The sequence below is a fragment of the Crassostrea angulata genome, chromosome 8 (assembly GCF_025612915.1).
Source record: "Crassostrea angulata isolate pt1a10 chromosome 8, ASM2561291v2, whole genome shotgun sequence".
Classification (NCBI taxonomy): Eukaryota; Metazoa; Mollusca; class Bivalvia; order Ostreida; family Ostreidae; genus Magallana; species Magallana angulata.
The window spans coordinates 49,705,716-49,718,736 of record NC_069118.1 but is presented as its reverse complement, the minus strand read 5'-3'; the positions used below and the strand labels follow the sequence as shown (position 1 = coordinate 49,718,736).

Below are 13,021 nucleotides of genomic sequence, written 5' to 3'. Positions count from 1 at the left end.
AAGTAATGTCCATTGTTAAACAAAAGTTACTTTTAAATACAATTTCATTGATCACTTCTAATAAAAGCATTTTACTAATAGCCTAGTTCTTAGACCAAAACGCAGAGGAATAATTAAAAATATATTCTGGATAATATCAGATATCATATTGGATATAAAGTGCGTACAATACCAGTATTTCAAATGCCAATGTATTATTTTGTCTAACTTGTTAATTTAAGAGAAAAAAAGAAATGTCAATCCTTATATAACAAGAGGCCCAGAGGCCTTAACAGTCACCTGTCACTAAGTACCATAGCTCATACACAGACCTTTCAATGAATCTGATAAGCTTCATTCTGGAGTAAAAAAAAAGTGAAGTATGGTAATGACCACCACCCTTCTCTTCCTGAAATCTTACAACAAGATCTATGAAATTACTTTTCAAATTGGTAAAAAACCTTAAGAAGTGTGCACGGCAGAATATTGAAAAGGTGCATGACTCTATTGATAAGAAATGATTTACCAAAATTTGATCACTGTCAAAATCAGTAGCATTTACATGCATAAATTTTCATTAAAGAAACTTAAGATGGCTAGTATATTTGTTTTACCTAAACAATACCCCCAATCCCTAGGGGCCAGACAGAAAATCTGCCCACAGGGCGTTTAAATGAAAATAAAAAACCCCCAAAAAACTGGTGGACTGCCTCATTTTTTTTCTCCCTTAATTTGCAATCATTTGTATGTCAGCATAAATAAAGATCAGAATCCAGCCCTTGCTTGGCCAACAGCTAAATGTAGCGTTGTATATGTATTTCTTGAAAAGAAGATTTAATAACATTTTCCTTAAATATTTCTTGGCTGAACTTTGAACCCCTGTTGAGCCCTAGTAACAATCAGGATGATATGCTTTTAACAATTTAGAATCTTCACTGCATTACAAGCTTTAATGTGAATATTGGCATTTGGTGCAGTGGTTCTTGAAAATAATTTTTTTTAAGACACTCACACCATATTTTCACTGTCTGACAATTATCTCTCTTTTAAAAAAGGGTTTTGCCCTTTATTTTAACAATTTAGAATCATCTTTCCATAAGAACGCTTTGTACCAAGTTAAGTTAAATTTGGCCAAGAGGTTCCAGAGAAGAAGAAAAATGTGAAAAGTTTACAGACATATGGACAGACAGATGGACGAATGAACCATGGATAACACATGATCGCTTCAGGTGAGCTAACAATATGTGCTTGAACCTTTGGTGAGCTAAAAACTGAAGCCAACTGGCACTACATTCCTTCAGCTTTTTCAATTAACGGCATTGGCATTAAAAAATAAAATATTTCCATCAAATTAAAAACTAGATTTATTGGCTATTCCATAATGAGTCTCTAAGTAGTCCAGCACGGCTGACGTACTAGCTAACACATTGAACACCCTCCTCTCGGCCCGACAGAATATCCTCTCCATCATGTAAATCAGGTGTTGGTGGAATATAGGGTAGGTCATCCCTGAAGCCATAGAAATGTCAATCTGAAAACAATATTGGAATTGTGTCTCAGTATAGGAGTAACTCTAATACATTTTTAAGAAAGGATCTTACAACTTATTGCCACACCCTCAAAACAGTATTAATAAAGTAAGAGGAATCAAAAATATGTCTTATAAATCAATTTGGACATATGTCCTGCCTGACTATTAGAAAGATAAAGACAGAAAAAAAAAGAATCTTGCAAAGAATGCAACATTTCTGAGCTTTACAGGAACAGTGTTGAAAGATTTTACCCAGTCTTGAACACACTGTAAAGGGGTGTTCTCAAAACCGCTATACATGGCAGGATTCTGTAGTATTCCCCTGGCGGCCATAACACCGTCGACTTTTGTCACAGCCTGTATTTCCTCCACATCTTGTAAGCTCTTAATGTCACCATTGGCTATCACAGGTATGCTAAGACTCTCTTTGATTGTCTTTATGGCTTCCTTGTTGACTGGTTCTGCTCGCTGGTCCTTTGTTCGGCCATGAACTGCTATCCACGACACCCCAGCATGCTCCGCCTTTTGACAGAGGTCTACAGTTTCCCTAAAAAAAATTGAATTCCACCTTTAAAAATTTTACGAATATTTGTGAAAAATATTGGAAACAAGAGGCCCATGGGCCACATCGCTCACCTGAGGAACAATAGGTATGATAAAATCAGCTTAATGGAGTCATAATACAAACTATCTGGACAATGTACAATAATACATGTAGATCCTGTATAAATAAAATCCATTTTTCCCCTGGATATTCTTATGTTTATAATCATTAGTCCCTTTTCTAACAGGATGATTTTATAGTCATATCATATGTTGAATATTGCAGTTCTCAAAAAGATCCTTAACAATTGTTTATATAAGGGATATAAACGTACATCAAACTCTGAACCTTCTTGTGAGGCCAAATAATTGTCCTGGGGCCAAAGTCTTAACAATTATAAAGAATCATCTGGCTGATTAGTTTTAGAGAAGAAGATTTTTAAAGATTTACCATATATATTCCTTTGTTAAACTTTGACCCCCATTGTGGCCCCACCCTACCCCCGGGGATCATGATTTTCACAACTTTGAATCTACACTACCTGAGGATGCTTCCACACAAGTTTCAGCTTTCCTGGCTGATAAGTTTCTGAGAAGAAGATTTTTAAAGATTTACTCTATATATTCCTATGTAAAACTTTGACCCCCATTGTGGCACCACCCTACCCCAGGGGATCATGATTTTCACAAATTAAAATCTACACTACCTGAGGATGCTTCCACACAAGTTTCAGCTTTCCTGGTCTTATGGATCATGAGAAGAAGATTTTTAAAGAATTACTCTGTATATTCCTATGTAAAACTTACAGACGGACGGACAGACAGACAGACAGACAGACAAAATGTGATCAGAATAGCTCAGGTGAGCTAAAAACCATCTTTTATAGCAGAATAAAAAAATAGGTGTGCTAATTAACCTATATGCACTTCTGATTTTAAGCTAGCTAGTACAGCATATTATAAATCTATTAATCATTTATTTCTATGTCAATATATATTCCCAATTCATGTACAATCAAACCTATCAAATTTAAAGATGGACAGCCATTTATTATAAAAAAAAATTTAAACGCTAATTATATAATAGTGTTGTGTTGTGCATGTACTATGCCTAAATAGTAGTCAGGGTTTGATACATGGTGCACGAGCCGGAGGCGAGTGCACTATGTATCAAACCCTGACTACTTTTTAGGCATAGTACATTCACAACACAACACTATTGTTATCATTATGCCGACTGTTAAATATACTGACGTGCTTTGCTATAAGTAGCTCTGACGTTCGAGTGTTGACAAGTCCCTTAAAATAATCACCGGAAAAGCATGCAAGCGTTTGTTGTTGTTTTTCAAACAACGTGTAATCAATTGATTTGATTGTTTATTTAATCAACAAGTTGTTGTACAATAAAAAGTCAACAAAAGTTTATGTTCTTTTCAAGAAATAGAGAGACGTTTTGCCTTACCGAGAAAACTCGAAATGTTTAGCAGACTAAATCTCAGTGATTTTTTTTTCTTGAACATTCTTTATCAAGCGTCATTTAAAAAAGTGTTTTTGTGATTCTCATGTAGAGTTTCTTTGAAAAATGTTCAATCAATTTGTTCAAAAGTTTATAGGAAACTTTAACTTTAAAATTACCGTCAATAATGAAGTTTTTTTTTGGAAAAATGAATAATTTTAATTGCTTGATGTCAGTCGTATATCTCCTTTTTATATACCTAAATACCGGTGTTCAAAATAACGGCTAATTTAGCGTAGCGGTAACGCGTTGGGCTTCATGCTCTAGCAATGATTTTAGCGTCATGAGTTCGAATCCCGCTGTCGGCGCTTGAAAGATTTACGTTGAAAATTTTTGCCGTGCTCTATTTCGGCATAGTATGCTTACGCTATATAAATCCTTTGATACTATGCGAAAATAGATGAGTTTTGAATATATAGAGACAAACTGACAGAAGGCATAACGTTAATAATACACAATACAGCAATATGACCAGCTACTGCAATATGCTTTACTAAAAATCAAAGAAAGATAACTCAATATGATCAGATTTACCTGAGATCATTGTGGATCCTGATTTTTATTGAGACAGTGAAGTCTGAACTGCAGACTCGAGCTCGAGTTTGGTTCACCATATCTCGCACCAATTCTGGTTTCTTTATCAAACAGGCACCATATCCTTCTGCCATGGCCCATCTGAAAAATAAAATTAATAAATTATTACCGGGTAATTATGTAATATGTATCTTTTATGAATTCAAATTATTTTCAATAGTGAAAAAAAATTTGTGTCTCATATCGTATGGAAAACAGTCTATCTTAGCAGACATGAATTTCTTTTCAGTTTGAAGCAAAATATTATCAATTTTTTCAGGGGAGACTTCTACATTTATTTGATATAAACTTACCTCTGGGGACATCCACAGTTTAAATCCACTCCATCAGAATATCTGAAATCAAATTATGAGGACATGATTACTCCAATATCACACTCAATTTTAATAAATTACGGTAATTGTTTTTTTAATTGAATGATACTGCTGGAGAGTGAGCCCGTAATCAAGAATGCAAGGAGTGTTAGAACCAAACAGTTATGAAGAATAATGCAGGAGTGACTTACGGAGAAACTATTTCAGCAGCTGCGGCCAAATCGCTGCCATTGTTAGCTGCAAACTGAACTATGAGTGGTCTGTCAGCTAAAATTATACATTGTTGATAAAAAAAAAAACCCACAGAATTGTTAAATTTAACAAATCTTTAAGTTAATTAAGTTAATCAAAATTAAGATACCGGTATTTGCTAATGCAGTTGTTTGCCTGACTGTTCTACAACACACTTAATTGACCCCCTCCCTCCCCCCCCCCCCCAAACTAATTTAAATATTAATATGCTATCAAATTAATACAGTAGTATTTGAAATATTATGGAATCATTTAACTTTGTTTAGTGATCAAATTTTCTTTGGTTAAATTCTAGGTATTCCTATTATTATAACTATCAGAGTTGGGGTCAATTACTTTGAAAAGTAAATAATTACTTTCAAATACATTGGCAATTTTATCAATTACTTGCAATTACAATTACATGGATTTTTTAAAAATGTAATTAATTACTCTCAATTACTTTGATAAATGTAATTAATTACATCTCAAATACTTTAGTTTTATTTTTTAAAATCTTGAGAACATATACATATATTAACAGCATTAAGATAAACAAAGCTTTATGTACGGTTATGTTTTTAAAGGTTGTATAGTTCAGTTCAGATCAGATTTCTTGAAAATTTCCTTTAACATTAAATTCATTAAGTACCATTGAGTTCATTTTTGGTTCTGAATAATATTCTCTCTAATGTGAATTAATTTGTATTCACATATTAAAACTATGTTTATTCAGAAAGTACAACTTTTGGCAGTACAGCATATCAGTATAGAAAAAATAATTGCTATAATTCACAGGAATGAGATATTTTGACTCCCTTAAGTCTAAAATCAATGGGGGTTCTTGGATATTAGAGGAGTTCACACCTCCACAAAATTAGATCTTTACCTATTGCCCTGGGCAGTGTGTTATGCTGTATAAACATATGAAACATTATGGGACATTCAAATATTGTATAAACAAAAGTCCATGCCATACATGTATAAAATCTATTTATTATTTTAAGACACCTTTTTTATATTTCAAACTCGGAAAAAAAGTAATTGAGATGTAATTGAAAAGTAATTGAAAATACACAGTATTTTTGGAATGTATTTGAATACATTTAATTGAAGACAGACTCAATTACAAATTATTTTCAATTACTTTGAAAAATGTAATTAATTACACTCAATTACAAATACTTTTTTCAATTACCCCATCCCTGATAACTATTATATTCCCTCAAAACAGAATTCAAACTATCCTCAAGGCTTGTGTAATTTTCTAAAGCCTTAGTTAGAAATCACAAGATGCAGTAATTAATCATGAAAATTGATCCCAACATGCATGAATGTTTATCAGATTCATATCTGATAAAAAAAGGTTTACAAAGAGAATAGACCATACTCCAATAAAAATATAAAAAGATTAACATTCAATCTAAATAAAATTGGATGTTAGATCAGCTCACAAACTCACTACATTAACAATTAAATTTAGATGTTAGATCCCCTTGCTTACTCACTACACAAATATCGATCTTGTAGCGAGGAAGCAAGCAGATATAGACAACATAACCTAGACGAGTTAGAGTTAGAGGGATAAATACAATTGCAGTGTGTATAGTTTGAAACCTCGATTTATATAAATTTGAGAGCTTGACACTACTCGCAAGTCAAGCGTTTCTACTTCTTGTTATGTGTATAATTATGCACTCTGCATGAACCGTGCATGTTACAGTTTGTAACAACAGGAAAATTGAGTGGGGGGTTTCTTCGGAATTGTTAGGCCATGCCCAGCTACGTGTTTGTGTAGTGAGTTTGCGAGCGGATCTAACATCTAATTTTTAATCATTAAATTATGTCATTAGTTAACGAACTGATCTAATTTATAAAACTTACTGGAGCAAGTTGTGAATTCACTATCTCTTGCTTTGACAGAATGGACGAAGGAATTAGATATAATCATTGGAGTGAATGCCAGGTCACAGTTATATTTCCTTACTAACGTCCTAAATGGTAATCTGTAATGGCACAAAGAAGGACTATTATTTATATTAAAAAGGAATAATGAAAGAAAATACAACTACGTTTGATATGGTCGAATTTCTGCCCCCAACCCCCATATTCAAATTTTTAAATACATATACCATCATATCAAAATCATATCTTCATGAAAAACAGAGAATGTCTATCACAATAATCTTGAAATTAGTCATCTATGACATCGCCAAAATAAGCTAATTCCTGTATAAATTACTGTATACAAATAATGAAAATACTGACAATTTTTGTTAGACCATGTGCTTTATTCAACTCGTTCACTAAAAGTAACTTTACAGGATGAAGAGCTCCCTTAGAGGGAGATAAGTAAAACATAAACAAGAGTTACTTCTCTTGTCATTGCATATTAAGTAAACTAACATTAATTATACTTTTCTCTTTTTTGAGCATAATGTACAGGTAAACAAAACTAAAAATGACAAAAGTTCAGAATTAATTAGAATGTGTCTGGTTTAAGAATAACAGTAATTCTGTCCATTTAAAACACAAAGTCTGGCAACATCCGTCCTGTCTGAAGAATCTTCAAAACACATACACCATTTGCTCCTGCTTTTGTTAGGCAATTTGCGAGCTGTTTTTGTCCAGAACACCACTGAATTTTCCTCACATCTCCTTGAGTAACTGCTTCAGTCAATGCAGCGATATCAATACGAAGTCTCGATCCTGTCCTCCACCAGTTTTGTCGAATGCACAGATTCTATCACACTCTTATTGTCTATAAATGCATAAATTTCAATGGATTTGCTGGGGACTCCTAAAATTTCCTCTAACATGTGTCGATAGTAAAAACTTGCCTCCAGTCCTTCTTGTAGACTAAGCGCCTCTGCTGCTAGCGTGGAGCGGACAACTCTTCTTATCTTTTTAGCCTGCCAGAAAAGGGGACAGCATTTCCCTTGTCTATCCATAATCCAGATAATGACTCCTTGAGTACTTCCCACTCCATCATTCAGGTTTCCTAGAGATGCATCGGTAAATGTCACTATCTTCACTGAAGTGAGATCTAAAGCTGGAAATCTCAGAATACTTTTGAAGTCTTTAAGCCTATTTATGGTTTTCGTTGCTCTGATTAAGTCTGCCATGTTTCCACTTCTTAGCTTAGTGCTCATGTCTATCATTTCAAATGCAAGGTCTGGTCTTGACCCCTGCACTGCCCAATTGATCTGCCCTATGATCTGTCTGTATGCAGTCTGTTCTTCAGTGCTTAGCTGACTTTCCTTCTGATATGCTCCCAGGGGATCAATCTCTATACTTTGTAACTTCTCCATGTAACTAGTGTGATCCAGTTCTATCCCTTCCTGAGTTTGCTTAACATAGAAACCAATATATGGAAATTGGCATTCAGCAATTTTTCCTGCTGAAAACATCTCTCGAAACCTGCAAATCTGCCCCTCAAAGATTTCGTCCCCAGCATGGAGAAAATCATCAACATGAGAGCAGATGATTCCATGAAGCCTTCCATCCTTTCTATAGCAGAAGAGAGCCGGGTCTACGCTACACTGTTCAAAGCCGAGTTTATCAAGTTCTTCTTTAACACTTAAGTAAAACTGTCTGGCACCATCTTTCAGTCCATAAAGACAGTGTTTTAACTTCCATATCATTCCTACAGGAGTGATACTTTCCTTTGGAGGTTGAAGATAAACATCTCTATCAAGTTTTTTCCTTGTAAAAAAGCTGACTTAATGTCTGTGGTTTTGACATCCCAGAATTTACTTGCTGTTATTGTCAAAAATATCTTAAGACCCCCTTTTCCAACTGTCGGACTGTCTCTTGGAATATCAAATTCCTCCTCAAATCCACGTGCTACAAGTCTTGCTCTTACTTGTTCTTCTTTTGAAGTGATAACCCATCTTGTAGATAGTCTATTTTGTCCTTCATCCAGAACTTCAGTGTATGTGTCAAAGTTTTTGAGCTTCTCTAGTTCATTTTGTTTAGCTAGGGATATATTGTCACAGCTTGTATTTTCACATGTTGTAGAATTAACACATTCATCGCTGATTCTTTCCCAAGGGAGCCTACTTAGGTCTATGCTCTTTTTTTCTTCACTCTCAACATCTTTTACATTATACCAATTTCTGTTATTACCAGAAGCTTTGCCTGCTCTGCCAAGAATTGTTGCCTTTATCCAATTTTCATCCTCCGATCCCATCTTATACTGAATGTTGTCATTTGTTTTTAATGCAAAATTGCGTTGAGGAGGTAAAGGTAACTTCTGTTCCTCTTTGTTCTCTGACAGGTATTCAGAAACTGTACACTTTTTAAGTTGCTTTTCACTTGCTTTTCCTTGGTGTGGTGTTCTTTCTTTATTTGTGCCTGTAGTTTCAGTGTCTGATATCTTCTCTTCTACTTGAGTACAGCTTGCGGTTGCTTTTTGTAATCTGTTAGGGGACACTCGAACAAAAACTCCCCCATGGCGAACAAAAACAACTTTTCCATCCTGAAACACAACTCTACCAGGTCCAAGCCATCTGTCTCTACCCTCACGCTTGTAGTACACCAAATCTCCATTTTCATAACATTGTTCAGCTGCCCTCACTTTGTTCAGTAATGCCCGTCTGATTCTCTCATCAGCTTCTGCCTCTATGTATGCTCGTCTGGTGCTGTGCAGTAAATTCAGATGTTTAGCAAAAGTCTCACTCACTGTACGGCCTTCTAAAGCTGGTAACTTGTCTGTCATAATGTTGGGTAGATTGGGGTTCCATCCAAACACAAGCTGGTGGCTACTAAAGCCGTTCCACATCTGTAATACATTCCTTGCCATGTTAGCCCAGCACAACAAGCTCTGCTCATTTACATCTTTGTAGTCCTGTTCCAATTTTGTTAGCATCATATCCGTTACGGAGTGCACTCGCTCACACAAGCCGTTCTGAAATGGGCTTTCACCTGCGGATGTGCACACTTTGACGTTCAAAATGGATGCCACTTCTCGCATTTCGTCAGAGTTAAATTCTCCTCCATTATCTGTCATAATTGCACCCATAACACCAAATATCCCTATCCAGTGAGACATGATTTTATCAATGACATCAGTTGTCTTTTTCCTCTGGATAAAAATGGAAATTGTGTATCTGGACCACATGTCAATCAAATGTAAGATCCACTTTCCTCTCCAGTACTCCAGATCCATGGCCACCTTCTCATTAAAGTAAGTCGCCATTGGAAATGACACAACAGGCCGTGAAGGGGTTCTTGCATAGGTCTTGCACACATCACATCTCTCTTCTATTTTTTCAAGATCCTCGTCAAAGTTGTCTCGCCAAGCAGCGGCATCCTGTAAGAGGGATACTAGTCGTTTCTTTGGTGGGTGCGCAAACTGTCGGTGCAGTTTTAACAGAGTTGAGTATCTCTTTTTTGGGTCTACATCATCAATCCTGACTGAGCAAACTTCCTCAACAGGTATCATTTCTGCTTTATCTATGGGAATACAATAATGTCCAGAAGAGGTCACATTTAGGTTCATTGTTTTCCCTAAAATCTCCGCTGTGTCATCCTCTAAGTTCAACTTCACACCAGCAGTTTTCATAGCCGTTCTTGACAACAGCAACGGAATGTCTGAATCAACAACATCAGTTATTATGGTCACATCTTTCCCTGCTATCAGGCTGGAATTGCAAATTCTCCTTCAGATTTCAGACGAGTCCCCCCTCCAAACTTAAACATTTTTCTGCCTTCAGTTTTCTTAACTCTATTTTTGTCCAAATCATTGAGTGAATCGATGTATGTGTTGATCCATGCACTACCACACACAGTACTACTGCAGGCACTGTCTAGGACTGCACAATTTCTAGCTTCCATCCCCAGGTGTCTTATTTCCTTTGGTTGGTAACCTGTAAACAGTACGAATTCTTCTTCTTCAGTTGAACATGCATTTACTTTTGCCATATTTTCCCAACTATGAGGACATGCTGCCATCAGATGTCTATATGACCCGCAAGACTTGCATGTCAACACATTTCCATCTGGTCCTGATGGATTCATACTCTTTTTAACTGCTGAACTGCCTGCTCGTGATTGTCCCCCATGCTGACCTCGATAAAAGCCTCTACTTTGGCCACTTTGAAATCCTCTGCCCCGCATCTGCTCACTTCTTCCCCCTCCTCGATAAAATTTGTTGTTCCTCATTCTAGCATATCCAGCCGCCATCAGCGCTTCTTCGTTCTCTGCAAGGAATGCTGGTTCAAGTTTAATGGACATTGGTGTAGAAGAAGAATGTCCTTCACAAGTTTCACCTTTGAATTTTTTAAGGGATTTCTTAGCTTCCTCATACAGAGTTTCTTTATTTTCAAAATTCATTCCCGTCAAAACAATCATTCTTTCTTCTTTGCTAATTTGTGATCTTTTGAGTAATTTGAATGCTAAAATCTCTGGAGGTAATTTCATATTTTTCTTCTCAATTTTTCTGTATTTAGCATCAAAAATGGAAATGTATTCATTGACAGATTGTCCATCAGACCTTTTAAAATCTTCAAAGTCTTCAAATTTCTCTAAGCTATCTGCTAAATCATCTTTGGCCAAATGTTTGTCCAAAAATTCTATCAATGTTTTCAAACCTGTCTCTTTTTTGAGATCCTCCAAATTCAGCTGATCAAACACTTTTTCTCTTATCTGGGACTCATCATTTTCAGGAAGAGACAATGCTATAGCAACACCTTGTTTCTTTTTATCTAACTCAGTGACCTCTTTCCATGCTAAAAGTTCTTGCTTGAAGAGTTCAAAACTTTTGATTTTAGGATTGTACAAAGGGGGGTTGATTTTTGTTGACATTTTCTCAGTCCACTAACACCACTGTTTTTCACATTTATCAAACTCTGAATAACAAGTAATTAATTGTCACACCTCGCTTACACTGTTTCTAACACCAGGAATCATCAATTTTCTTTCAACCACGTTCTGCTACCATTGTTAGACCATGTGCTTTATTCAACTCGTTCACTAAAAGTAACTTTACAGGATGAAGAGCTCCCTTAGAGGGAGATAAGTAAAACATAAACAAGAGTTACTTCTCTTGTCATTGCATATTAAGTAAACTAACAATTTTTTCTTCATACATGTACAGTATATTGCCTTCATAAGTATAGAGCACAACAGCTGCACAAGTCTGCTCAAGTATCATTTTTACATACATGGTTGTGTTCATTTAATTAAACATATCATAGTTAAAAATGGTACTTTAGCAAGCATGCATTTGATGTTTTTCCAATTGAAAATTTGTCAGGAAATACCTATGTTTTACTCTAAAACCATATGTAAACATTAATTTATCATTAAAATAAAACAATCTATATGAAATATAAATTCCAACAGATTAATAAAAATTGGGTCAAAACAGAAATCAGAATATCAGAAGACCTCTTACAATCATAGTTATTTAAATCTCTCTCTCTCTCTCTCTCTCTCTCTCTCTCTCTTACTTTGAATATCTGACCATTGGTGCACATATTTTAACCATTTTCTGTTCCGCAAAAAGCTCCATAGGTTTGGCCCATGTAAATTCTTTATTCGTGATCATCTTGAATCCCAAATATCAGTATAAACCTCATAAGTTTACGTCCGATTTAGAGAAACAAACATCCAAAACGATGACCAACTTGCAGCATGTTAGAATCAAGTGAAAGTGAAAGTAAAGTGGTTGCTGGTTTTGTGTAGTTTCGAATCCTTATAAATTAGCACATCAGAAAATAATTTATTTGATTTATTTGCAAAACAGTATGTCTTTAGTCATTGCAATCGAAGACACTTGCATCGTTTTTCTTCTTTTATTAATTTATTTCTTATCCGAAACTAAATGTTCGAGAAGCCGGATGTGAAACTTGTCAACATGGAGGACAGTGTCATCGAACAGCTAGCTGATGACGGTAACTTTGTCTTTTATCCGTTATTTTAAAGTGCTTTATGGTCGACATTTAATTCGATACATTGTACACACATTCTTTAACACCTGCTGTAGTTTTAAAGACAGGACATTGTAGCTTATGAACAATAATCCATTTATTTATAGAGGAGTTTAGAAAATTCCTGGATGAAACATTTGATGTCAAAGCTCATGCCAACCAAGCAATACAAGGGAAGGCAATTTCAGATCAGCTTTCAAAACTTGCAGAGGGAATATCTCTTCTGGACAGAGAAATCCATTCACAGGTATCATATCTACATTCTTAAAAGCATGATTTACACAGCTGTAGCCTAGCTGTTACATGTAACATAACTCTTTCCTCAGCTCAAATGCTTGCGCTTGAATTTATGCAGACCTTAAAGAGGTTTGCAGAAAAG

The 13,021-nt window shown here is 35.4% G+C and overlaps 2 protein-coding genes across 4 annotated transcripts in view; one reads left to right on the top strand and one right to left on the bottom strand.

The window, feature by feature from the left end:
• Nucleotides 1-1,325: 1,325 nt before the first annotated feature.
• Nucleotides 1,326-12,360, bottom strand: LOC128161789 (tRNA-dihydrouridine(20a/20b) synthase [NAD(P)+]-like). Its single transcript, XM_052825181.1, has 7 exons — nt 12,163-12,360; nt 6,593-6,714; nt 4,669-4,744; nt 4,457-4,498; nt 4,104-4,244; nt 1,763-2,057; nt 1,326-1,510 (listed from the first exon to the last, which is right to left on the bottom strand). Exons 1-7 carry the CDS (start codon nt 12,258-12,260, stop codon nt 1,331-1,333), a joined length of 954 nt encoding a protein of 317 aa, XP_052681141.1. The 5' UTR covers nt 12,261-12,360; the 3' UTR covers nt 1,326-1,330.
• A 176-nt stretch (nt 12,361-12,536) lies between these two features.
• Nucleotides 12,537-13,021, top strand: part of LOC128160012 (conserved oligomeric Golgi complex subunit 5-like) — a 31,615-nt gene continuing 31,130 nt past the window's right edge. For all 3 annotated transcript variants that reach the window (XM_052823250.1, XM_052823251.1, XM_052823249.1), the window contains exons 1-2: nt 12,537-12,606; nt 12,750-12,889. In XM_052823250.1, the coding sequence (XP_052679210.1) occupies nt 12,537-12,606; nt 12,750-12,889 (210 nt within the window). The remainder of the gene's footprint in view (nt 12,607-12,749; nt 12,890-13,021) is intronic.

Coding starts and splice junctions, on each gene's coding strand:
- LOC128161789 (XM_052825181.1), bottom strand. CDS start 12,260: ATGATCACGAATAAAGAATTTACATGGGCCAAACCTATGGAGCTTTTT. Junction 6,715..12,162: donor CCAATGGTCAGATATTCAAA/GTAAGAGAGAGA, acceptor GTGCCATTACAG/ATTACCATTTAGGACGTTAG. Junction 4,499..4,668: donor GCTGCTGAAATAGTTTCTCC/GTAAGTCACTCC, acceptor ATTTGATTTCAG/ATATTCTGATGGAGTGGATT.